Consider the following 27694-nt stretch of genomic DNA (forward strand, 5'->3'; position numbering starts at 1 on the left):
CTCCACCCCAAGCCCCCTCCTGCACTCCAAACCCCCCATCCCCAGCCCCACCTCAGAGCTGGAGCCCTCACCCCCTCCTGCATCCCAACCCACTGCCTCAGCCTGGAGCCCCCTCCCGCACCCAGAACTCCCCATTTCTGGCTCCACCCTGGAGCCACCCCCCCCCCCGCCAGAGCCCTCACCCCATCCCACACCAACCCCCTGTGCCAGCCCAGTGAAAATGAGCAAGTGAGTGAGAGTAGGGAGAGCAAGCGATGGAGGTGGGGTGGACTGAATATGGGGCAGGGCTTCAGAGAAGGGGTGGTGCAGGGGTAGGGCCTCAGAGAAGGGGTGATGCAGGGACAGAGCCTCAGAGGGGTGGGGCAGGGGGTGGGGCAAGGGTGTTCGGTTTTGTGTGAGTAGAAAGTTGGCAACCCTACTGGCGCCTGGAAATCATCTTCACCATTAATAGCACAGCCATTGTCTTATAACGGCCTCCTGAGTGTTTGTTGGAAAACGCTTAGCTACAGACATTGTATTGCCTTTTTGCTTTTGTTCCCAGCAGCCCCCTATTGCGCTAGATGAATATATTCATACAGGAAAGTCTAATAACGCAATATAGGTGTAAACAGTAACTTTGCCTTGCCGACCAGGCCACATACAGTGTACAGTAGTCTTAGATTATTACAGAGCAGCTCTATGGCCACCACACCAACTACCTAGACAGGCTGCGAGCAGGTCTGCTGCTGTAGAGTGCCAGGAATCTCAAGCCTCTGGCAGCCAGCTTTTCCAGTTAAAGGATGCCTAAAAATGGATGTCCATAGCATTCCATAACTCAAATCATTAGTCAAAATTCCCATAGATTCCATGGGAGTGGTAAGCAGTACCAAAAGGACAGGGAATAGAAGATGTTTACAAACTATCACTCTTTTTTCTCTCTCCCATACACACTTTCCTCCTCATGTTCCTATGTCACCATATCAAGCAGGAAGTGCAGGGCACGTTACTCTGGCAGTTAAGGCAGTGCAAAGGGCAGAATAAAATGGTTCCAGTGGAACTGGGCCTAGGCCCATAAAAGGTCTGAGGTTTTGTGTTTTTTTTTAACTTCTTGCTCTTTTCTTCTGTCATAACCAGTGGTGAGCTGGAGTCGGTTCCCACCGGTTCACAGGAACCGGTTGTTAAATTTAGAAGCCCTTTTAGAACCAGTTGTTCTGCAACAACCGGCTCTAAAAGGGCTTTTAAATTTAACAAAAGCTCGGGCACCTGTCCATCTCGTCCCCGGCCCCAGATCACTTCCCCCTCCTCCCGTGAATGCTCCGCCCCCCTTCTCCTCCCCCTCAAATGTTCGCGGGAAGCCTGAAACAAGCAGCAGGCAGGTAAGCTGGGACAGGGGGGGCTCCAGGGAGGCGAGGCGCGGCCCAGCCCAGTCCAGCTCTGGCCGAGCGGCTTCCTCCATCACGGCCCCCTGACCCTGGCCTGGCCCCCGCCGAGCGCCCCGACCCGGTCCTGGCCCGGCTCGGGCCCCGCGGCGCCGGTGCCGGTCCCAGACGAGCGGCTGCGGCCCGGCCCGGCTTGGGCCCCATGGCGCCGGTCCTGGTCAAACGGCTCTGGCCCGGTCCGGGTCCCCTGGCGCCGGTTCCGGTCCCGGCCGGCCCGGCTTGGGCCCCTTGGTGCCGGTCCAGGTCCCGGCCGAGCAGCTCTGGCCCGCCCGGCTCAGGGAGTCGGCCCCGCGGCGCCGGTCCTGGTCCCAGGCGAGCGGATCCGGCCCGGCCCGGGCCCCACGGTGCTGGTCCCGGCCCCGGCCGAGCGGACCCAGACCCTGACCCGGCTGAGCTGCTCCTGGCAGCACGGTAAGGGGGCAGGGAGAAGGGAGGGGGTGTTGGAAGAGGGCAGGGGAGTTCGTGGGGTTGTGGGGGGGCATGGATAGGGGTCGGGGTGGTCAGAGGGCAGGGAACAGGGGGATTGAATGAGGGCAGTCAGGAAGGAGCAGGGGATGGATGGGGTGGTGGGGGGCAGTCAGGGGCAGTCGGGGACAGAGAGAAGGGGTGGTTGAATGGGGCAGGGGTCCCGGGGGGGGCCCTCAAAGAACATGGGGAGTTGGATGGGGCAGGAGTGGGGGAGGCACAACCCCCTCGTGGGGTGAGGAGGAGGGAACCTGTTGTTAATATTTTGGTAGCTCATCACTGGCCTTAACCTTCTCTGTTCATTGTCCCAAATAATGTGTTTGGAGATCCTGTCTACTGCCCCAAATGGACAATTCGGGGCCTCAATTAGTGTCTCATGTGGTATATTTGGAGCTTCATTAGGGTGACCAGACGTCCCGATTTTATCGGGACAGTCCTGATTTTAGGGGACTTGTCCCGCGTCCCGACCTTACATCGTTCTGGACGCACTTTGTCCCGATATCGGGGGGACCGCGGCAAGCCGGCACTGCTGGCACCGCTCACCTCTTCTTCCAGGCCCTGGGGCAGTGCAGCTGCGTTCCCACCGTCCGGCAGAGTGCTGCAGCCCCACTCCCCAGGCACGCACAGAGGCAGGGGCGTGGCTTGTAGGCACTGGCAGCGAGCCCCCCCGCCCCTGCCCCCCTCAACCTGACCCGTGTGCGAGCTATGCGGACAGGAGCCAGAGGGACGCTCCCTCCTCCCGCCGCCGCCAGCCCTGGCTGCATCACGGCCGCGCTTCTCCCTCCTGCTCCTCGCCCTAGTTGCCCTGCTCCTGCCCGCGCAGTGGACCCTCTGCTTGGCCGCCAAGCACCTGGACCGGTGCTTCGCTGAGTGCAAGAGCTGCACCGACCCAGAGTGCAGTAGTAAGTGGGCGCAGGGCGCTGGGGTCCCCAGACGGGACCTGCCTGCTGGATCCTGAGGCTAGCACTGCAGGGGGGCTGTGCCAGGCAGGCTCTGGGAGGGAGGACGGGGGTGGGGTCCGATGCCGCTCTGGGTAGCCCGTGCGGGGTGGGGTGATGATGCTGCAGGGACGAGAGACCCATGGGGAGGCCGGGGTGGAGGCAGGGCTCTCGGGGCCGGCCCTCGAGCAGGGCCATGGGGCTGCACCTGTGGGCACCGCAATCCAGCTGCAAACCAGACGCTTCTCCGTCCCTTTAAAGAGCCAGTAGCCCGGCATCCCGTCGGGCGGGTTCTCCCACGCGTGCTGGCCCAGCCCCAGTGCGGGGTGTGAGGGGAGGCGTGTGTTTGGCCATCGGCTCCCCACCCCCATCTGCAGCATTGGTACGTTCCGAGCGGAGCGGGAGGGGACGAGTGGCAGTTGGCCGAGAGTGGGCGGAGGGAGGGGGCTGGGGGATGTGGCCTGTGCACACCCTCTGGCGCTGGGTGCGGGGGGGGGTCCAGGTGCGCACAGGGGAGGGGCTTGTTGTGATGTTTTTTGGCTCCACCCCCGCCCTCCCCCCCCCCCGCGTCCCGATATTTCACTTCTGTCATCTCTGTGCACCCTAAGCTGCATTAGTGCCCTGAATGCACCATCTGGAGCCCCTTTTAGGACCCCAAATGGTGTATTCAGGGCCCCCTTTAATGCTTTGTAGATTTCACTGATAGCCGCATCAAAACAGGGGAAGGTATTACAGAGGTTATTTTTAAGAAGTTGAAAAAAAGATGGCTGCAAGGGACAAAGCTTTGCTAATGAAGCTAACATGACTGCAGCATATAAAGGTGTTCTGAATTGGCTTCAGCAGTCTTTCATCCCATGTGCTGCCCACTCTCTGAGTCTTGTTGGAAAAGCTGCTGCAGGGCTTGTGCCCCAAGTTTTTCTATTTTCTGGAATTGTTCAAAGATCGTTTAGCCTGTTTTCTGCTTCTGCTAGTTGTTGGGACGTATTTAAAGAGCATATTAGTGTTACAGTAAAATGCCAAAGCTTGCAAAGATGGCTAGGAAGGGTAGAGGCAATGTATCTACTATGAAAACATGTTGGGGGTGTTCTTGATCCTTTAGCCAATACTAAAGCTTCACAACCTTATGCCAGAATTTAACTTGGAAACTGATAGCTTGCAAATGAACATTTCAGAGTTTTCAGTTTTCGGCTTGGTCAAGATGTGGTATACTCTCTGGTCAGAAATCAACATTGCGAGCCAAAGAATTGCAGATTCCAGATCTTGACATTCAAATGACTCGCTGGTTTAGTTGGTGGCCTTCAATACCCCCTCTTAGAATTATAGTGCCTGACCCATAAATCCCTCAATGGCAACTGGTTTACAAGACTATCCTGCTCCTGGTATGTAGAGATTGATTCACCAAAGAATATCATGTGAGATCTTAAATTAAAGCCAGGTTATGCTGGTCATTAATCTCATTGTGAAATGCATGCACAGATACTACCTAAGGAGTTATATATGTATGTTGAAAATATGTTTCTAAAGTGTATATTAAGGCAGAAGTGACACACAGGTTTCTGCCAGACAAAGATATTTATTCACCAATCTCTTTCAGGTCACATGTAAATTAAGCATTGTAAGCCCCATAGGGGAAGCCCTATTTACATATAAATTCAGTTGGGGAATGTGAAATCAACAGGGAGTCCGCTCAGTGGAAAATAAGCCAGGAGAGGGTCTTCCTTACTCTGGGGACAAAAAATGAACTTTGGGGGTTATACAGAGAAGGCAAAAGGATGCCCTTTTCCTCCTGCATCTAGGAAGTAAATGAACAGTTCATTTACATTCATGAAAATGGGATCTCAATCATACATGGTTAAAAATGCTGCAGAAGATGTTTGAGGTGAAATAAACTTATTTAGACTGGAGGATAGCCTGTTAAGTTTAGTCTTGAAAAAGTATGTTATATTTTTGTTTTATATGTAACCTGTTGTTTCCATTATCCTTACTCACTCTCTCTTGAATCTTGAACCTTTGATAATAAAGTGAATATTGTTTTCACTATAAGTATATCTCAGTGCTGTGGTATTATACAAGGAGTTGTTCCTGAGTGAAATTGTTCAAGTTGGTGAGTACGCTTTTCCCTTGGAGGCAGCAGACCTGGTATTAATGGGAGTGTTCAGTGGAGATGGGGTTGGGAACTACAGGGGAATGCTTCAAAGTTGTTCAGGGATGGGACTGCACCTATTGTTAATCTTCAAGGCAAAGGAACGTCTGGCAGAGCCCAGAGGATAGTGTTTGGGTGGCTAACAGACTGGAGGTGTCAGCCAGTTAAGCACAAGCAAGTCTCACTCTCTCAGTGGAGGCAGGAGAGTAACAAGGTGACTCACAGTCCTGGACACTCTGAAAATCGTCACATGCGCTTCTAGGTTCATTACATTTAGGGAAGCTGCTGCTTCCCAGGCTGAAATGTTAGGAATAGTCACATGATTCAGAGAGCAATGATTTCAGCACAGGAAATTAATGCCAAGAAAACTTGCAAAGAACAAAAAGTCATCAGATCCCCAAAAAGTTTTTACATGTGAGGTTTTAAACCCCATTTTAGACACCATATTAACACAATTGGACTATAAACTGCGGAGTTGAAAGAAAGATACTTTTTGACAGGCGAGAAGCTGAAAAGTCCTACAAGGGAAGGCCTAAACAGGCATGCTTGAAACTTAGCAAGCAGCTACCCGGAGGATTTAAACTCAGAGCGTATCGAGAATGAGATTGAGCTCTTCAATAGTTTTTGCAAGCGAATCTTTAAGGATGACTTGGAAACAGAGGTGCCCAATAATCTCCTTAGCTACATTCGCAAGATGTGATTTTCTGTAACACAGAAACCAGCACTGTGTATTTTTTTGGGGCTTATCTGCTCCTGAGCACTTTTAGCCTGGTTACACAGTCAAGCCTGACAGCCAGGCATTATTCTTCATTCGGTCTCTCCTCTGAGTCAGATTTTCTCCAAGTCACCTAATCTCATTTTGATTTTTCTCACCTGTAGAAGAAACAGACTTTAAATCAGTCCTGAATATACCTTTGTTCCGAGTTAATGTTTCCGTGATTGTGCTGCTGCCACAATGCCTATGGTGACCCTGGGGTTGGTATCTGTTTATTAATGGGAGACAGAGGTGGATTAGGGGTATGTGGGGCCCTGGGCCAGAGCAAGTGGGGGCCCCTCCCCACTCCTTCCGACTGCAGTCCCCTCAACACCCCTGCCTGGTGCTCCTGCCGGGGAGCAGGATCAGGACACAGGGGCTTCCCTTGCTTCCCTGCAGGAGCGCTGGGCGGATGGGGTTGGGGCAAGGGGGTGCCCATTTTTCCAGGGGACCCCCAAACATCCGGGGCCCTGGGCACAGGCCCCGTTGGCCCAATGGCTAATCCGCCACTGATGGGAGACATTTCAGGCTAGATCCACAAAGGGGACTAGACTCATCAAAGCAAGTCCTAATGTTTAGATGCCCTGCTGCTTAGTGGAATCCATACCCCCAAGTTAGGTGCCTAGGCTCCCTATAGAATGTATGGGGAGACCCACAAAAGCCCTCAAGCTGAGTGGGGAGCCACCTAAACTAGCCAATAGGAAATACCAAGGAGCAGGGTGGGTTCTAAACCCTGCCCTTCAAAGGGATTGAAGGTCCTAAATCCAAACTGAAGCAGGGGGCCTGCTTCTGGTTGGGATTAATAGCAGAAAATCCTCCTCTCCTGGAGCTAGGCACATTAAGCCCTCTCTTGTGAAAATTGAGGAGGGGAAAGTGATGGTGCCACCTCCCTTAAACCTTTAGCCCCCCAGTGGCTAGAACACTCACCCAGGATGTGGGAGACACAGGTTCAAATGCCCCTTCTACCTGATGTGGAGTAGGGCTTTGATGTGAACCCATCTTGAAGGTGAGTGCCCTTACCACTGGGCTATGGGATATTGTGACTGAGTTTCTTTCAGTCTCTCCTGTTGAAGCTGTCCCATGTATGAAATATTAAAACATTAATTGGGCCAAGAGCACGCCAGGATGACTCTATAGTATGGTAGCTAGGGTACTTACCTCTGATGTGGGAGACCCAAGTGCAAGTCCCTGCTTCCGTGCACATTTTGTACAACATGCAACAGCTTCAACAGGAAGGATGGATTCAGAGAGACCCACCTCCATATATCAGAGATCTACTAGCTAAGTACTTGTACTAAATGCCAATGTTGTGTCTGTGATATCATTACTATCTATCGTGTTAAGCTTAGTGTCAATATATTTAATGGATGTAAAAGAAACAGCAAATTGTACTGATCAATTTACTATAAATTAAGAGTACAATCTTTGTGGATGTCCACTAGATGTCACTAACGGAACCTCTGAAGAGTCTATTTACATCTGAAGTGGTTGATTACAGTGAAGTGAGTGAATACAATTAATCAGGTACTTCAGCTACCAGGTGCCTTGACCACACAGAGTACATGAAGGAGAAAGAGAGGGCAGGAAGAGGAGGCATGGAGCTGGCAGTCCTATCTGTTCAGCATACTGGGATCTGAACCCTGGGATTCTTTTTACTCTTGTGGTCTTTGTTGAATGAGTTCTGTTCATTATTGTCTAGTTTTCTCTGGCACAAGGAAAACTATTGAGCCTAGAGCAAGAAAAAATCTTCTGGGGAAGAGAGGCTATTCCTGAACAGTGCAAGGCTGCTGAAGGTTTTTATCTGGATTTCAGAAGCCTGCAAATACTTGTGTCTTCATCTGTACTCCAGATCTTTCTGGTAATTCAAAAACAGAAAGACACATTGATGTTGGGATTTTTAAAGTGATAACATGACAGATAATTTCCTGAGGGAATCTTGAGGGCTAGGGTCAGTGCAGACTGAAAGCAGATAATATTACATACATTCATGCATACAGTACATGCTACACATAGTATAAAAGAAAGTTTCAGCCCCAATCATGGGCTCTCAGATATTTAGGCGTGTTAATTTTTTGAACTGGTTGCTGTTGCTATTGTCTCTGGAGTGTCCTTTTGCTGCTACTTATTTTGAGTTATCCACCTTGAGCAGTAATTCAACTCAGTACAAGCCTGACCATCATGATGCTGAGGGCTCTGCTCAGGATGAGAGACTGCATGTTTTTACAGTGGATTATAACTACGTGCAAATTCCCTATGAAGTTACACTTTGGATACTTCTTGCATCTCTTGCAAAAATAGGTAAGTAGAAAGTGGCAAGGTAAGGTTTTTCTATTTTGGAAAAAAAAATCTTTTGTAGGTAAGAAGTTAAAGCAAGCAGTACAACATGTTTATGGCGAAAGTATTTTACAAATGTATGAGAGAGTTTTTAAATGATTGGGACTGCTTTTTGTATGTACTCTGCTGGAAAAACCAGATGGCTTAGTTACCATAAAGCCAGCTGTGTAGGCATCAGAGAAATGTCATAAATGATAACATGTAAGACCTCTGAAACTGTCCTAAAATCGCTTTTCCATTAATAACAATGTCACACTTTAAAGTTTGCTAACCCAGGACCTTTCTAGGCTACAAGCAAGTGCTGTCTGTCCCAGGGGGAAGCTTGCAGTCTCCCCTCTTCAGCTGTTTTTAACCTTTAAATGTCACAAGATAGCAGTCAGAGGTGCAGCATGCAGGATTGAGTATTGCTTATCCTGAACTTCAGGCCTGTTTAATTTTGCTCAAGCTCAGGGGAACTGAAGGAAACATTTCCCTGGAGATATTTTGAAATTGAAATTGCTCGGATGGAATTTTACAGGTTGTCCTGAAGGAGATGGACTAATGGGCAGAATGTAGGCTAGTGGTCAGGGTACAAGATAAATGCAATTTATCATATGAATATAAACACACTTTCATACTATATTATTCAAACACACACACACACACACACACCCGCACATATATATTCTACAAGTATATACATGTTTATGTACAAATGAGAGTGACAGAGAGAATACTATTTGTAGTTTTGGGGCCATATTTATAACAAATATTAGTCATCATGTATCCTATATGTAATATTTTATTTTTATTAATTAGCATTTATATATTAGTTCCTCAAGTCCACAATCATGTTGGGAACCACTGTGCTAGGTGCTGCACAATCATATAGTCCTGCCCCAAAAGCTCACATATAATTTCTGAAAATTCCCATAGAATAGTTGATAGGTGTAAAACCATCATCAAAATCAGCACCAATTTGCATCCTTGTTTGTTCATAGATTCATAGATTCCAAGGCCAAAAGCACTGTGATCATCTATTCTTCCATCATATATTACACAGCCATAGAACTTCCCCAAGATAATTCCTAGAGCATACCCTTCAGAAAAACCTCCAATCTTGATTTAAAAATTGTCAGTGAAGGAGAATCTATCACCAACCATGGTAACTTGTTCTAATGGCTAATTACTGTCACGTAAAAATGTATGCCTTATTTCAATCTAAATTTGTCTAGCTTCAACTTCCAGACATTAGTTCAGATTGTACATTTCTATGCTGGATTGAAGAACACATTATTAAATATTTGTTCCCCACGTTGGTACTTATAGACTAGAATCAAGTCACTCCTTAACCTTCTCTTTGTTAAATTAACTAGATTGAGCTCCTTGAGTCTACCACTATAAGGAATGTTTTCTAATCTTTTAATCATTCTAATGGCTCTTAGCCTCTCCAATTTATCAACATCTTTCTTGAATTGTAGACACCAGAACTGGACACAATATTCCAGCAGCGGTCACACTTGTGTCGAATACAGAGGTAAAATAACCTCTCTGCTCCTACTCAATGGCGCAAGTAGAAATAATTTCTTGACGGTACTGCACTCATGGGAGGGACACAAGGGAGGACACGTGACCTCTCCACGTGACCCTCCATGTGACTCTGCCCCGCCCCCATCCCAGGGCCCCCACGCTCTCCCTGTCCCCTCCAACACCCCCCATACCTGTCTAAAATGATGCTTTGGGCCCCTGGTGCCACCTGTATTTCCAGGTCTCATTGAGGATCCAGCAGCACCCCAAATTGAAAACTTCTTAAAGGAAAGAAGGATAGGAAGGTCAATCACCCCACTTTCCCTATCAGAGCTTCCCTTATGTCCAAACTAAGCTTCTGCCAGCTTGCCTTTATCTAAGTATTGCTCTCTGCCAGGCACTAGGAAAGCAAAGATGCTGCACCGTCTGGGTTTGATGGAAAAGAGGCATAGAACTGTGTGTGCCATGTACATCTTGATAGAACTACAGCCCAAATTGTTTTATTATTTTCCTCAGCATGACATACAGGAGAGGCAATCAAAATCAGTCTGGCAGAACATGCATGAGAACTGTCTCTAGACATAAGCAATTAATCAAAATCACATTCTCTGATCTCTTGGGGCCAAATCCTGTTCCCATTGAAATCAAAAGGAGTTTTGCTATTGAGTTCAATGGGAACAGGCTTTGACATTTGGAGAGGAAAGAACAAAACCTCTCCTGCAAGGGCTATGTTGCTTATATCACAGGTATCAAAGGCTGCTGACTTGTAGGAAGTCAGCAGACATCTGATCTTTATCCATTGCAAGGGGGAAATCAGCAATCAATGAGGCTAGAACAGTCTGTATACCATAATCAACTCATAAATCCATCTGCAAAGGATCAAGGAATATCAAGGCTCCAGACTACCTTAAAGTCCTCAGTCCCTTGGTTAGAATGCTCCCATTAGTATATGTTCATAGTCCAGAGGCTGAAGCAGGAAAAAGGGCCAGAGCAGAAAAGAGGCAAAATGGATATGTTTCCAGGCCAGGGCCTTTTAGCTCCTGCCAAGTGCCAACTAAAGGGAAATCTGTTCTTACTGTGAAAGCTGATGTTTGGAATCACATGGGCAAGTTACATGTCCATCACAGCATCTCCCCCCCACCCCCCCATATTCTAGTTAGAACATTCACAAAAAGTCCATTGAGTGTAGACAGGCGTTTTCCAGGGTCCATTGTGAGCTAAGTGTTCCTTAATGGGCCATTCAACTTGACTTGTCCCTTCATGTGCTGGCTAAATACCTTGTGGGCATTACCACAGGAGCAAACATGTAGGAAACATAGTTAATATTCATAACTTCAGATACCAAGATGAATATACATGCATAGAAATAGCATAATCATAAGTACTATCTATTTAACCTACATGACTATTCCCAAAAGAGATTCTGAAAAATCACACCATGTACCTGAGACCCTAAGTGCCAGCACCATGCCCCACTGGATTTTGTTATCTGTTATGTAACAAAGAGATGGAGCCAGTGACATGACTCCGTTTAACCTAAAAGGGCAAGGCTAATTTTTAGCTGTTCAGGTATGACTGCACCTTTAGTCAGTGAGGGCATACTGGCTGGCACACATTCAGGTTAATGGGCTTCAGTGTTCCTTTGCAGTTAACTTTTTAATGTTCATAAACCTGGTATGTGCTGAGGTGGTTTAAAGCATAACACAGGTTTTTAGGTTTGCAAATCTGGGAACCTCTGCCTTTTTGAAATTTTATTATTATTATTAATTTATTATTATTATTTTTCTGGTCATAATGTGGGAGGGTATCCTTTCTGCTCTCTGCTCATGAGGTTATGTATGTGTCTTGTAGCACTCTTCTGAACACCAGTTGGAAGAATTTTTGTTTTCAGTAAGTGTGGACTGATTCTGTTCCCTTAGAAGGCATGCAATTTTTTCAGGTTCACACTGATTAACAGAGAAAACAATTGGGGCTATTAAACTTTCTTCAAATTCCATAGAAAATTAAGTTCAGCTATATTTTCCAGTACAGTGATGAAATGGGTGTTTGTATATACAAACATGCTTAACTACTCACTTTCCCCAAAAATATGTAGTAGTCAGTCTGTTTATATGAAATATGGGAGTTGGGTGAGGAGTCATTTCAGCATATGTATGACTTATTAAAAGACAAATTTTAAGTAGAACTGTATCCTAAACTGCATTATGATATTGTACCCAAACATTGCAATTCAATGGGAGATTCAACATCCTTTATAGGAACAAAACAGACTCCTGAAACTCTTACCACAAAAGCAGTCCATAGTCATGCAAATAGTCCCATTGTCTTCAATGGGATTGATCAAACGATTAAGGTTAAGATTTAGATTCCAAGTTTGCAAATTGTTCTAGATGATACTGACACTGCCTGAGCTGTCAGATCAGAAGAAGCATCATTCGAATAAAGGTTGGCAGATGTGTGATAAGTCTTAGCTCCGTTGATAAGATGAGGAACATATTTTTAGCAAAGTTCTTGGCAGAATCCTGAGGCTGCTGGTTTAAGGTCATCAGTGTCCAGCATTATAATCTTCACTTATAGTTCTCTCACACACAAAGCTGGACAATGAGGCATTTGTTTTCTTTGTTTTGCTGCTCCAGTTCCAGTTAGCAAAATGCATGTTAGACTAGTTTGGCTGCAAAGAATTCTAGGTACACTGGGGACTACACCTGATTCCTGTCAGGCTGCAGAACTGGGCTGACATCAGAATCCAAACATCCCCTGGTCAGTGCAGGCAGAGGCATTCCTCTAATGATTTGGACTTGATGTGATGCAGTATGAATGCCATGGATCATTCAGACCAATGCGGAGAAACAGAATAAAAAACACTGTTTAAACACCTTCCGTGTCCCCCTACTCCCCACGCCTCTCCTCTTGAGGACTCCTGACCATTTTAACACACAATACATATGCCTTTGTTTAAGTATGTTAGCATAAGCATTATGCTGTTAAAGCCATATAAAGAATGAATGCCCTCCCTAGCCATGTTCTGCTTCTTTAAAGAGCAGAGCACAGCACCACCCCCACCTCTGGAGGCAGGAGCTAGCCCCAAGTCTTTCCGGTACCCCATACCCGCTAAAAATCTCTGGCCAGTACTACATACTGGAGAGTACCGCCCTGCTTGCACTACTGCTCTTACTTAAGATTTCCCTGTTTATCCATCCCAGGATCACATTAGCCATTTTGGCCACAGCGTTGCACTGGGACCTCATGTTCAGCTGATTATTTTGTTATCTCAGCAGTGAGTGATGTCAATGACTGCTAGGTATGGAGACCAATTTCTCTGTTCCACATATGTAGGAATTACTGTACTAGACACATAGCCCATTTAATCCAATCTTCTGTCTCTGTCAGTGAACAGAACAAGATATTTCAGAGGAAGGGGCAAGAAACCCCAGACTGTACAATATGGAATTACCTGTTCATAGTTCATTGGCTGCTATCTCACTTCTATGGTTGTAAATTGTTCACATCAAAAATGGAAAATAGTGAAACCATGGTCATAAAAATTGGTATTTTTGTAAAAAAAAAAAACCACAATAAAACAAACAAAAAAACACCCAAGAGATTTTTAGTGGGTACGGGGTACCGGAAAGACTTGGGGCTAGCCCCCCACTCTTGTACGGATTTATGTTAGTGTGACCAAGGGTAGAACTTGGCCTTCTGAGTGCAAAGTATTGCAAGTTGGGGAAACCTCTGTCTAGAGTGAGGAAGAGTTGGCAATATGGCAGCATGAAAACCTTTTCAACTCAGCTCATTTTCCCATGTTTTATTCAAGGTTTCCATCTCTACCACCGACTGCCAAGCCTCATGCCGGAATGCTGCCTTCTGATAGTTATTGGGGCACTGGTTGGAGCAATCATTTTTGGCACTGATCACAAATCCCCACCAGTTATGACTACCAACATTTACTTCCTGTATCTCCTCCCACCCATTGTCCTGGAGGAGGGGTACTTTATGCCCACTCGCCCCTTTTTTGAAAATTTTGTGTCCATCCTGTGGTGGTCTGTACTGGGATCCCTCCTGAATGCCTTTGGCATCGGACTCTCTCTCTATGGGATCTGCCAGATCGAAGCCTTTGGTCTCACTGATGTTAACCTGCTGCAGAACTTGCTCTTTGGCAGCCTGATTTCAGCTGTGGATCCCGTGGCGGCACTAGCTGTTTTTGAAGAGGCCTCTGTTAATGAGCAACTTTACATGATGATATTTGGAGAGTCTTTGCTAAATGATGGAATTACTGTGGTGAGTTTGCTTTTGCTGTTCATTTTTTCCTCACATTGCAGAGGCAGAGTTTCTGTTGGTTGTAGAGGAGAAACAGAAGGAACTCCACTGGAAATGCATTTATTTTAGGGTGACCAGATGTCCCAATTTTATAGAGACAGTCCTGATATTTGGGGATTTTTCTTATACAGGTGGCTATTATCCCCCACCTCCTGTCCCGATTTTTCACACTTGCTATCTGGTCACTCTAATTTATTAGTTATTGATTGCTGATGATGATAATAATGTGTATATTTCAGAGGTGCCTAGAGGCTCTAATCAGGGATCAGAGCCCCATAGTGCTAGGCACTGTACTCACATAACACATCCGGATGGTAAACACTGGACTAATTCATTAAAAAAATCCACTGCTTATAGCACTGCTGGAAGTGAGAGGAGAATCATATTTTGTATGTATTATTCAGTAAACTCTGATCCTGCTCCAGCTGATGCAAATGGCCACACAATAATTGAATCAGTGAGGCAGGGTCAGACCGTAAGCGCCGAGAATTTTCTTGGTATTGTGCAAGCAAATAAAAGAATTGGTTCTGCTTCAAAGAATTCTGGCCAAGATTTCCAAAGAAGACTAGTGATTTTGGGTGTCTCGAATTCTGGGTCCCCAAATTGAGATAACTTAAAAAGGGCCTGATTTTCAAAGGGCAGGTGCTCATCTCGTTCTGAGAATCAATCCCTTTAAGGTCTGTCAAGCTGACTCAAAAGTGGTGTTGGAAGAAAAATAAACAAAACCTGAATTTTTATGACAAAAAAAGGAACGTATTTGTAAAAGTCTTTCCCTGTTTTTCAACCAGCTCTGCCAAAACATGAGGCATCCAGAATCACTAGTCACTTTTGAAATTCTGGCCTTAGGCCTTGATCTAGCAAAACTCTTCTGTACCTGCTTAACTTTAAGCATGCAAGTTGTCCCACTGAAATCAATAGGACTAATTGTGCTAAAATTCAATCATGGTCTTATTAAATGCTTTGGGTCTTTTTAGAATCTAAAACACAGGAGTCCAGAACACAGTCAAAAACAATTCAGACACTGCTTGAACATCAAGTGCTCTGGGAAATTTGATGTGTTGGAAGACTCTTGCAGAGTTCATTGTTGAAAGTCTTCATAGCCCATGGTATTTTAAGAGTGATTTTAAAAAGGGAGAGGAGGAAACTAATTTGATCTCTTGAGACCTAATTGTTATGAAATGATCACAGGCTCCTGATTCCCCAGTCAGGATGAAAAGATTTTAAAGTTAATGATGCATGTGATAAATCCTTGCTACTTAAATCTGTATGTACATTGCTTATGAGGTAGTGCACTAATGACTGATGTCCTTTTGTTATAACAGTAGCTTTTAAAAAAGACACTACATTTTTATCGGGTTGAATGAAATTTTGAATTCTACATTCAGGAAAAGCTGTTAAGAGTTCTGCTGTGGTTGCATTTTACACAAGAAATGGCTATATTGCCATTTCTTATGTAAATATGTGATATTTAAAGTAGAAATATATATAAAATTTACTACTTTAGTGGAAAAAAATCCCTAAAAAACTGTGGAATTGGAATAATGGTTTGGAAAATATTCCTATTTAAGTGACTGGAGGCTAAATCATGGTCACTTTACCCATTCAAGTTGTGCCATTATCTTCATAAGAACTCTTTGCATGAGAAAGTTCAAGACTTCCATCAGCCAGTTCTTCTACTGCTTGCTATGAGCTACGTATTAGCAACATAATTGTGTCTACAGAGAGTGGGGAGGTAAAGTCAATGAATATAAATGAGCTATATACATAATGTATCATCTAGGTAAAGATTCAATGAATAATATATTTTGATTTCAGAATAATACAAGTGTCTACTCTGATGCAGCCACTGGAACATATTAAAATCACCCTTTCAAGTTATTCCTGTGTTGCACTGTGCCAAAAACAAGTTTGAGAATAATTTTTTCAAAATTATTTAGCCTTAGAGTAGGTTTGAGCATTTGTGACTGGTTCAAAAATTATTGGTCAATTAACTGGTCAAATATCGTCAAATAATACAAAAATGGTCAAACATTTTAAACCACTAATTTATTAGAACGGTAATCAAAAAGAATAAGACTTTATGTGCTCGATGAAGCTTATCCTTAGATAGATACTTAGGCCTAATCACAAAAACAAGTTCCTTACCTGAGTTATTTTAACACAGAGAAGTGCAAAACACAATGAAAAATGTACTAGAAAATGAAAAAATGGCACCATGATGCAACCAAACAGATAAGCCTCCACCTGCACCTGGGAATTCTTGCTGGAATATTTGACAATATTTGACCAGGGTCAAATAATAGGCCGTCAATTAACAGGTCAATCACATTACTTGACTAGTCAATTGACTGGCTTGCCAAGCCCAATGTAGACACCAACAAGAACACCTTACAAAAAGCTGTAGGCTGCCTAACATAACACTTAAACTTATAATCACATAACAATGACCACACCACAACATAAGAGCCATACTCTGGTAATAAATTAACTCAGTCAATCCATTAAAACATTTAATAAAACAGTAGAAAAGCCCCTTTTTACCAATAATACTCTCCAAATACTCTCAACCTTCCTCAAAACCTCTATCAAACAAAATCCTTAAGATATTTCTTTTAATCAGAGAATATAAACGTAGTATTATATTGATTATATTATAATATTGATGTCTTAAAGGAAAACTGCAATATAATATAAAATATCTTCTACTCATTGTGCCGGGATCCCATGGGTGCAACCTGGACTGTGGGACTGTTGAGCCCTCCAAACCCACCAGCTTGGGTTGTCTCTCACGCTGTGATGCTGATGTCAAGCTACAAGCCTCTGACAGACACTGCATTTACCCAGATATCCACAGGCAAGGACACACCCAACTGAGTTACATGAATGATCTCCCAGACATTCATGAACCATCAATAGGGAATCTCCAGCCAATTCCCTCCAGCTCCCTAGCTTTGCACCCCAGAACGGTACTGTCCTGTACTGGTCAGAAGCGTGACCAATGTAAGCTCATTACCTAGTTTGCCCTTCCCTCAGAGTGGAAGGAACATGCAGCAGCCTTGGTAGTCTGAGCTCCATCAGGAATCATAACATTCAAAAACCAGTAGAAGAACACTTCAATCTCTCTGTATAACAACAGACCTAAAAGTGGCAATTCTTCAACACTGGGAAGCATGCTGCTCTGCCTTTTCACAAATAAGACAGCACACAAAGCCAATTTTGTTTTGTGCACACGACAAAGGAAATCATTCATAAAATCTTATGTAAAGTGCCAGTTAATCTTGCTTTCAGTAGTTTATGTCTTTGCCCTCAGTCAAAAAGAAGCCAGGTATTTTAAAATGCAGCCCTCCAGGTGTTTAGCTAGAATACAATGGTTTTGCGCAAAAGCCCAAAGCACCAGGTTTAAAAATTCCTAAAATAAGACCTGCTACCTCTCCATAAAATGCCCCTGCCTTCTCTCTGAGTGAATCAAAGCACCAGAGGCTGATTCAGGCCTTTCTGCCACTAAAATAATTATGGTAATCCATTTATGGAACAGAAACAATGCCATGTGACTTAAGTGACTAGCAAATACTCATAGTGCATAGTTAGTGAGCAATCCATGTGTAAGCGGGGGAATGGTCCTGCTATTGTGGGGAACTTTCCTGGCTTCTGCACTACCCCGGTGAAGTGGGCTAGCGAAAGGATCTGAGTCCTCGCTCCCACTTCCTTTACCCAGAGGCCTCCCGGCCCTTGAGGGCTCCCCTTCCACTTTCCTGTCTGGCAGAGTCCTCGTAACCCCAACAAGGCTGGGCCCAGGATTCCTGGGGGGCTCAACCCCCAACCCTGCTGTGGTCACCTAGGACAGGGGCTAGGGTGTCCCCACTCAGGGGTACCCTCTCTGCACTGGGCACCTCCCTGACCCACTGATTATTCCATACAATTTAAAGCAAATACAAGTTGTTTAATTAACAATTAATCTAAAGAAAAGAATAAGGAAAAATGGGAAAGGTTTAAGGAAAACACATCACCCCGCTCTGTGGCAGGGAACATCACAAACAGTGTCTCTGGACATCAGGGCACTTCGCAGTCTGTTCCTTGTAGGTCCCAGATTTCCTTCTCAGGCCCTGGCTGTGCTGCAGGGATGCTGCGGGTTGGACACTTGCAATGGTGGTGGCCACACACCTCCGGGCTTTGAGTGGTGGGACCCTTCTTCCCAGCGTCAGCCCCTCGTCAGGTTACAGTCCCCCTCCCGGTCTGGCCTGCAAGGGCCCTTAGCTGGGGGTGTCTTTCTGTGCTGGGCCCTTTGCCCAAGGTCCCCCCTTGGCTGGCCCCACTTGCTCACCACACCTGGCTCTGTGGCTGCAGCTCTGCTCCCAGCACAGGATCTGCTCTCCTTGGGCTGCGTCTCTGGCTCCGTGGCTGTGCCTCTGGCCCCTCTGGATCTGGCATGGTTCTGCTCTCCAGCTTAGCTTGGGCCCCTGCTTTCTCCTTAGCTCGGCCCCACTCTGTCTGACCCAGGCAATTCCAGCTCACAGGGAGGACAGGACCCCCCCGGCCTCCTGTCATGCTGATTAGCCTGCCCGCCCTGTCAATCAGGCTGACCTGGGGCATTGGCCTCTTGCCATTATTCCTGGGGACTGTCAGTCTCAGGATCCTGATTTCCCATCAACCCCTCCCCTTTTAGTGCTGGGAGCTAGCCAACCAAAACACCCCCACTGAATGTTAGTAAGGGGCAACAGTCCCCTTACATATGGCTGAATTACTTTTGCATAAAGCATTTAGCAATGAATGCACACAATGAACACACTCGTGGAAATTATGCTATTGTGTGACAACGGACAATTCAGGAACAGGAAAAAGGGCCAAATGCTAGAAGTTATTCCCTGAAAACAGTCTGCCCAGCTCTAAACTCAATAGTGCTCAATCAGCACCTGGGTACCAACTGCCCACTTTCCAAAATCTATGCTGGAGACAGAGTGTCATCATCAAGGAACGGGGAGTAGTTAGAGAACCAGGGCTGGCTCCAGGCACCAGGCAACCAAGCACATGCTTGGGGCGGCACCTGGTAAGGGGTGGCCAATCTTGGGGTGGCGGGGGGCAGTGCAGCGCGGCGCGGCATTCCGCCGGGGGGGGGCGGCGCGGGGCGTGGCACTTAGGAGGGGGGTTCCGGCGGCACGGCGCTCGGCGGCAGGCTCCGGCGGCAGGCTCCGGCGGCGCAGCGCTCGGCGGGGGTACGGCGCTCGGGGGGGGGGTTCTGGTGGCGCGGCGCTCGGCGGGGGGGTCCGGCGGCGCTTGGCGGGGTGGGGGGGCTCGGCGGGGCGGCGCTTTTTTTTGCTGCTTGGGGCAGCAAAAAAGTTAGAGCCGGCCCCATAGAGAACTACTGCGGTGACTCAAGTACTGTATAGTAACTATGCATATGTACTCGTATCCAGTCTTCAATGGTCTGCTACTGAGAAGCACAGTTCCACACTTTGCAGTTTGGAAAAGTGGATCACCCTTATTTATAGGAAGCTGCCATCTAGAACATTTTATTGTGTGTTTCCTGTCACCTAGTAACAATGAGTATCCCTGAGAATCTACTGTATGACAGCACAAGGTTAAATGTTCCCAGGAAGCAATTAGAGCTAGATAATATCTGAGGAATAATTATCATCTTTAATGAGTTGGAGCCTTTGACCAGCAAATATCTCCTTTAATCTCATTAAATAGCCTTCTGAAATTTGTTAGGCAAAGAAAAAAACTAAAGAACACCAGATATGTGAAGACTTTTTGGCTTGTTTTAAACAGGACAGTGTTAGGGACTAATGCTATCAGTAGCAAAAATTGTGGCTAATTTGTGACTTTAGACTTTTCCAAACTGAGTTTTAAAACCTGGAAATGAATCTGGTATGACTGATATTTATTGATAACAGGTACAATAGGATTTATCGTCAGCTAGTAGTCAAAAACTCTTACATATTTTTAATCAATACCCTCATGCTGCCCTGCTGAACACTTCAGTTGCCATTTGGTAAGTGAATGAAAATGGAATATCCCAAAGGAGATTTTATCATGCATTTTTCAGAATAGAAATTATTCATAACAAAAGCATGATAATTAAGCATCTGACCTATAGTTAATCAAAATCAACCCTACAGACCAAGTGTGTAATGTGCTGAGAATAATCTACAACCTAACCTCACAACGATTTTTTCAGTATTTCAAGCTCCTTAACCAAAATAAATAATTTAATTAGCTATTTATACCCTTAAAAAGGTCAAATCACTAATAGGTTTGTAGTGCCTACCTTGAGAATGACTGCTATGTCATTAACGTACGATATATAGGGAATTGGATGGTTCAGCGGAGTTGATGGCTTCAATCCAGTTCCAAGAGGATGATTGTTCTTGACACAACTGGAATCCCTGCGATAATTTCAAAAGAGAGGTTGAAGAATGAATGGGCCTGGAGACTGAATAACCCTTTCAGCAGTAGCAGTGTTGGGAAGCTTGTACTGCAGCTGCTGTTGCTTTAGTTATCTGTAATATAAAAATGATGTAACAGTAGTGGAATAGATTTCAATTTCCAGCGAGCTCCAAGAGGCCAGTATAAGTGAATAAAAAAAAGTATTTTCAAACTTTTGAAAAGTGCCTTGACAGTGTCCTTTTGACATTTTTACAAATCCTCTGTACAAATTTATCAATAGCCTTCACACAACAGACTGTAATTACTATATTATTAAGGTAAGGTAATAAAAATTGGTTCTGTAAGAGTTCTAGTATATTTAATAACAACAATTGCATATTGAACCATGAGTTGAGTGTTTATCTATCACCAGTATGAAGCTGGAGTTGCTTAGCTTCTGTTCTATTCGATTCGATTTGATTCTTAAGTTCTTACATTTTCACCCATCACGGTGCTTCTGAGCACTTTCTTTGCTACATAGTTTATGGTGTCTGAGGCATCATGTACTTTCTGAAAACATCATACATTCCATATATCACACACATGGGGTGTCCCAGCCTAACTGTCTTACTGTTTTAACATGATGAATATGACACATTGACTGGCATTTTGTACCATTTCTTCACTAGTTTTAGGATCCCAGCCAGGTAGATAATTCTGGGGCCTCTTAAGGATATGTTCAGATTTAAACTACAATTTTGCTAAGCAATATGAGTATAATACAGTGTGGCACATACCACTAAAATATTGAGAAAATCTAGTTTTGAAAGTTTTCTAATTTGCTGTCCATTATTTTTGCATACAGGTGTTATATAACATATTCATCGCCTTCACCCAGATGCACCGATACGAAGAGATTGAACCTGTTGATGTTCTTGCTGGATTTGCTCGTTTCTTTGTAGTAGGACTAGGCGGAGTGCTGTTTGGCATCGTGTTTGGATTTGTTTCGGCATTCATGACTCGATTTACACAGAACATTTCTGCCATCGAACCACTGCTTGTCTTCATGTTCAGCTATTTGTCATATTTGTCTGCTGAAACCCTCTACATCTCAGGCATTCTGGCGTGAGTATCAAATAAGAATTTTCAAATGCCTCCCAGGGTGGAATTCCATTCTTAACAAGGTGTTTTGCTTGGGATTAGTATAATGATTTCTGCTGCCCCCATCCCATTTTTTTCAGTTGTGATTCTTTATGGGCCTAAATGTGCAACCTGGTCTGCTTATATATCTGTTTAAACACAGCATGATCTGATACCAGATCAACTTATGCTCTAATATTTATTTCTATGTGGCATCCCAATAATGTTATGAGAGGGTTGTAGTTATATACAACATTGTTAATATCAAAAGAACAAAGAATAATAGACCAGATCTTACTCTCAGTTACAGCAATGTATATCAATTGAACTCCATTGATTTAAGTGGAATTACACCTAAATTAATTTTATGTAACTTGGAACTAAATCTGGCCCAAATATAAAAGTCAGAAGCATTAAACAAACACATGCACATTAAAAAGCCAAGACAGGGTGATAAATGTGGAAGTGTTAAATCGTGCTGGTATGTCATTCATGGGAATGTTGATCAGTAGAAAAGACTTGGACATGTCAAGTGAATGCCAGATTACAGGATCCCAAAGAGCGAAGGGTCACAAAGGGTCTAGAAAGAGAAGTAGACCACTGCAGATTTTGGGATGTTTGCAAAGATGACTTAGTATCCTTGGAATCTCTTTGAATGACTGGGAAAGGAGTGCAGAATGCCACTCTGGTTGACAGAGTCGGCTTGTTGATGGAGCAAGGCATTGCAAGGAGAACTGGATCAATCTTTGTGATGACTGGCGTCAGAGGAGGAAGGAATCTGCTGCTCGGATTCAGAGCATTGCTAATACGTGGGTGTGCCTTACCTGTGGATGAGACTGTGACTTGCTCACTGGACTCAGCAGCCCTCAGAGAACTCATCGGTGCATACACCATGCTCTGTAAAGAGCAACGGTGCCATTGATTAAAGGTCAGACACTTCACTACAGTAACCTTGCAATAGTTCTATGACTGGTCCCAAATGTGTTACGAATGTACAGGTGTGAGATGAAGAGGGAAGGTCAGAAAGGATTATAATTTACAGTAAACACAAAGGAAGAGAGAGAGCGAGGACATTGATGGGAGGATGACAAGGAGGACAGGGATAGGAAAGAAGAGTGAAAGGATGGAGGGAGGAATGGAGAGGCACATGGAGGGCAGAGACAGTGAGGGGCAGCAAAGGGAATGTGAGGTGAGGATGTGGGAGGGAGTTGGAGCAAACAGACAATCAATGGAGAGGAAAGAATACCAAAGTAAAAACTGAAGAAGTGGAAGTCTGGTGACATCCTCATCCTCAGTTCTATAGATAATTCTGCTGGCTGGTGATGAGTCCAATCTCTGACTCCTGGGCTGGCAACACCAGGTTTTTTTTTTTCTTGCCCTGAGCTCACATGAATGAGCTGGGGATGGGACTTCACTGACCCTGATGCCCCAGAATGAGTGAAGGCTACCTCCAGGGGGGATTCTCACTTAATGGGGACAAATGTTTGAACGTGGGCACCTACAATACATTGCACATGCATAAAGAAGTGTACTGTCATTATGAGTGCAAAAATTTTACATTAGCTCTCACTGCACGTCTCAGACCCTGATTTGTTCACAAACCCCAGTTTACAGTCTCTGTGCAAAGATGCTGTTGTATGCACACATACCTTGCAGGATCATCTGAGGTACCTGTGTTTGAAATTTTAACCCAATTGTTTAATTAGATACATATATAAAGCACCTATCCTCATACTCTAAGTGCATTTATAATGTAATATTTAGATGCTTCTTAATCCAATCTAATTATTAGTGTATATATGATTCTAATCCTGTTCTCCACTGTTTTATATCTTGTGTAGCTATTTACACCCATTGCAAAATGACCCAGATCCTGGTCCATGTTTTGCCCACTAATATATGGTAATTAGGTAATTGGCAAAGCTCTCATTGACTTCAAGATCAGGTCCTATCAGAGCTGAATACTAATTTATTAATCAGTTATAGATTTGATCAGTCTTCCTGAACCTTACAAACCACCCCTGTGAATATTCATTATTTTAAAATATATAGAACTTTATTTCACATGCTTCTTATTGTCATTAGTTTATTGAAATTATTAGTAATAAAATAATATTAATATAATCCGGGTTTACTCTTCTTACTAGCCTATTAAATATATTATTGCTTATTTTAGTGATGGGAACTTACTGTTGCACCATTGAATTATTGATGAATTCATTCATTTTCCACTTGGGTTATGAAAATTTATGATGCATAGATCTTGAAAAGTCAACAGTATCAAACATTAATGTCTATTGATTTTGTCTTTGAATGTCCTGGGACCTGCTGAATGTTTCTGTTCCTCCAGAGCACCCTGTAGCTTTGTCTAGGTGGAATGAATGGGAGACCTGAGGAGCGCTCAGAATATTCTGAGCACACAAGATTAGAAAACTATTGCCATGCAGAAGGCTGATAGGACTAAAATGTTATAGATGGAAACCAGCTAGGTGACATACTGGGCTATCTATCAGTTTAGCATTCAACCTGCCTATTTACGTACAGTTTCCTTTAAGCTTTGGGAACACAACAGAAATGAGGAAGCCTTGGGAGAATGCCTGACTGCTGATTTAACAGAGAACACAAAATCTGCCATATTCCTACTCATGCTAGGAAGTGCAGGAGAACCTCGGAGTTATGAATACCTCAGGAATGGAGGTTGTTTGTAACTGAAATGTTTGTAACTCTGAACAAAACATTATGGTTGTTCTTTCAAAAGTTTACAACTGAACATTGACTTAATACAGCTTTGAAACTTTATGATGCAGAAGAAAAATGCTGCTTTCCCTTAATTTTTTTAGTAGTTTTCCTCTAACACCGTACTGTACAGTATTTGCTTTTTGGGGGGGAAGAGGGTGTTCTTTTTTTTGTCTCTGTTTCTGCCTGATTATGTACTTCCAGTTCCAAGTGACATGTGTGGTTGACTGGTCAGTTCATAACTCTGGTGTTCGTAACTCTGAGGTTCTACTGTGCCTTACTCCATAAGAAGTCTCATTATCTTCAGTCTGAGAGTAAGGTGCTATTTAGTATGAGTAATAGTATCAGCGCCTGGCTCACATTGTTTACTGATATGTTTGGGCCAGATAGTGGCCTGGTTCATGCAGCCAAGCAGAGAAGTAAGGAGCTGTAAGGTGTCCCTTCACTGCCCCATGCAAGCTGGATCGCTATGAAGGGAAAGAGCAGCCTTTGCAGCGCTGTTGCTGCATTTCCTCCTGCGATGCTTATGGACAGCAGTGGGCACGGAGGGGTGGAGAATCATTGGAGCTAGGTCTCCACTCCCTAATATGCTGGCTAGCTGGTGTGTGTGGGGGACACTCTGTGCCAGGTGTAGGGCTGATGCAGGGTTCCTCCTTTGCCACACCAGAGTGAGGGATTACTGGGAGGCAGAGTGTGGCACTGACTCGTCTGCTCCCAGGGCAGCACGACAATGCATTGTTCCTTGCTTGGTGTTCGTGGCAAAGCCACGAGTTTGCCCCTTTATTCGTATTTGTTGTGCATTCAAAACAAAAATGACTTTGAACCAGACTCACTTTGAGTAAGGTTGACAAACTCTGGCTCCTTTTCTTCTCCTCTATATGGGATACACACATAGGGCCAGATGCAATATCCATACCATTACACAGTCCCTTACTCCTCAAGTAGTCCCATTGAAATCAATGGCTCAATTTAAGGAGGAAGGTATTGCATGAGGAAAGGTCTCAGAATCTGGCCCATGTGTGGGCTCAAATAAGGAGATGAGCAGACAGTCTGGATTCAACTAGTCTTCAAGTAGGAGTGATTAGAGGAGCCTTTCTCTTTTAAGATAATAAACACAGATGACCATTGCCAATACCTAATGCTTTGCATGGTGTTTCTGAATGAACAGGATGACGGCATGTGCAGTGACTATGAAAAAATATGTGGAGGAGAATGTTTCCCAGAATTCCTACACAACCATAAAGTACTTCATGAAGATGCTGAGCAGTGTCAGCGAGACCCTGATTTTCGTGTTCATGGGAGTGTCCACAGTTGGAAGGAACCACGAGTGGAACTGGGCCTTTGTTTCCTTCACTCTGCTCTTCTGCTTGATTTGGCGTGTGCTAAGTAAGAGGCAAATACTGCATTTTAACACAGCCAGCCTGGGTAGATGTGGTGCTTTGCATCTTTGAAAGTAATCAGTGCAAAAGTAGGCTAGGAAATGTAGTGCTGATTTGTATAACCTGTTTAATAATGAGTTAATAGGTGTGTCTTACTGACCAGGTAATTTCACAAATATTAGTACTGAACTGGCGGGCGCGGGGGAGGAACAACAACCCAAAGGTCAATACCTGAAGCTGGATTTTGTGATTCAGTGCGAAGGAAACTTTTAAGTAAAATTAAACCATTTCCATCATTATGTTGATATTTAGGCTGGCCATATGTTATTACTGTGTTTATTCAGGTAAGTGGGCTTCATAATGGTTACATTTTAGAATGTGGTTAATTTAAGATGGTTCTTTATCTATTTTTGGCAATTTGAACATTTCTCTGCAATTTTAATCAGAGAGAGAATATTAGCTATTTAAATTTATTCTTAAAGTAGATAAAGTTCTATACACTGTGAATCCAGATCCCGGCCCTTTGGCACCGCTCCTGTAAAGCCTTTCCCTTGGCTTGGATGGCATGGGTGAAGGAAATCTCCAGGTGAGGTAAAACTGACAGAACCAGCTTTACCCCAGCCCTTCCCAAGCTCTCCAGGGGTTAGGGTGAGCTGGTCATATGGTAAAATGGAAAAGCTGTGGCAGAACACTCATGATGCCTGGCTATTAATCCAGCCCTGAGGCTGCTCTGACATACTATGGTAATTGAATTGGCTCCTGGTACCCCAGGATTGGGGAAGTGGAGAGGTAGTGTGCAGCTAACTTTGCCCCATGCCCTCTGGTCCTGAACCAGCCAGATCCTAGCATTGGGCACAGTGTTTTTATCAAGTAAATTTAAGTGTTACTATTAATTGAATACAATTCCCAAAACAACTAGGCAGTAAGTACATTGCAATCAGACACGATTATTCCTTATTTGAATTTATTTATATATCACTGAATGAAACAGGGCTCCTATGGAAAACATAGTATGTGTCATGTAATTAAAGATTGTACCATAATGCATATGCACAAGGGGGCAAATTAAGGTTGCAGAGGCAACCTTAAGTCTGGCATTTCTTAATTTCTGAGTACTCGATTTTGCAACCTTAATGCATGATTTTAGTGTGCCGTTATCTATGTTTTTTAAATAAAGCAAACTGAAAAAACAGAAATTCCATCATATTGGGACCTACGTGGTCATCAGACAGGTTGGAACCTTTTGATCCACCTCACAGACCTCTGCCACTTGAGCTAATGGAATAACTGGTAGCAATAGTAGATTGACGTCCTCTATGTGGCCCAGCAGTAGAGGGGTATAAGATTTTGCCAATGGGTTTCACAGATATTTGCTGACAGTAGAGAAATGGTGAATCTTGGGGATCTTCCAGACTCTGGAGGGGTGTGTGCTCTAGTGGGTAAAGACTCTTCTGGCCTCTGCGCTTAAGTGTGACCCCTTCTGCTCCATCCCCACTAACCTGTCCCCATCCCAATTTTGTCTCTTTGCCACCCCCGGCTCCTCCTTCTCCCACTCCATTCTCCTCTCCTCAGGCTTCTCATCGTATGTCATGTTTCCCATTGAGTTCTAGTCTCCACCTCTCAACTTGCTGACTAAGCCCAAAGCTCCCCGTCCACTCCCAGTTTCTCTCCTTCCCTACATCTGATGCCAGTCTCCTCCCCTGTCTGCAGCTCCTCATGCAGTCTCAGCGTTCCTCCCTCACAGCCAACTGAGCCCCAGCCTCTTTGCCCCAGCTGCCTTCACTGAATCCCTGTCCCAGGCTCCTAATCATAGGCTGGGATTGGTTGGGCAAGAAGACTTTCTCCCTCTGTTTCCTGGCTCCCAGTCATAGTCTCCTTGCCCAGATATTCCCAGTTTTTCTCCCCCTCTTTAGTCTCCTTGTCTCCATCTGCTCCTCTCCCTCCTCCTTGATTCAGCTTTTGTCCCTTCTGCATTCAAATCAGGTGGCTTTCTTCTCTGCACTGCATGGGTGCCGGCGGGGGTGGGAGTGGGGTCGCAGAGACCAGGCTCTGTGCTCTCAGTTACACTGCCTGGCCTCACCCTGGGAGCAGCTGGGATTAGCCACTTTAGGGAAATTCCAGCTTTGTTCCTGTAGCCCTGGTCCTGCAGCATACTCGTTATCTCTGTGGGGATGGTGCAGGCACAGCCTGGTCACACATTG

At 44.7% G+C, this 27694-nt stretch overlaps 1 protein-coding gene across 2 annotated transcripts in view; it reads left to right on the forward strand.

The window, feature by feature from the left end:
* Positions 1-7280: 7280 nt before the first annotated feature.
* Positions 7281-27694, forward strand: part of SLC9A4 (solute carrier family 9 member A4) — a 54414-nt gene continuing 34000 nt past the window's right edge. Inside the window, exons 1-4 of one of the 2 annotated variants that reach the window (XM_008166997.4) lie at positions 7281-8016; positions 13373-13836; positions 21104-21363; positions 25283-25500. In XM_008166997.4, coding sequence (XP_008165219.2) covers positions 7758-8016; positions 13373-13836; positions 21104-21363; positions 25283-25500 — 1201 coding nt within the window. In that variant the 5' untranslated portion in view covers positions 7281-7757. The remainder of the gene's footprint in view (positions 8017-13372; positions 13837-21103; positions 21364-25282; positions 25501-27694) is intronic. The other variant, XM_065580933.1, reaches the window with a different exon arrangement.

The sequence above is a fragment of the Chrysemys picta genome, chromosome 1 (genome assembly GCF_011386835.1).
Source record: "Chrysemys picta bellii isolate R12L10 chromosome 1, ASM1138683v2, whole genome shotgun sequence".
In the NCBI taxonomy this organism is placed as follows: domain Eukaryota; kingdom Metazoa; phylum Chordata; order Testudines; family Emydidae; genus Chrysemys; species Chrysemys picta.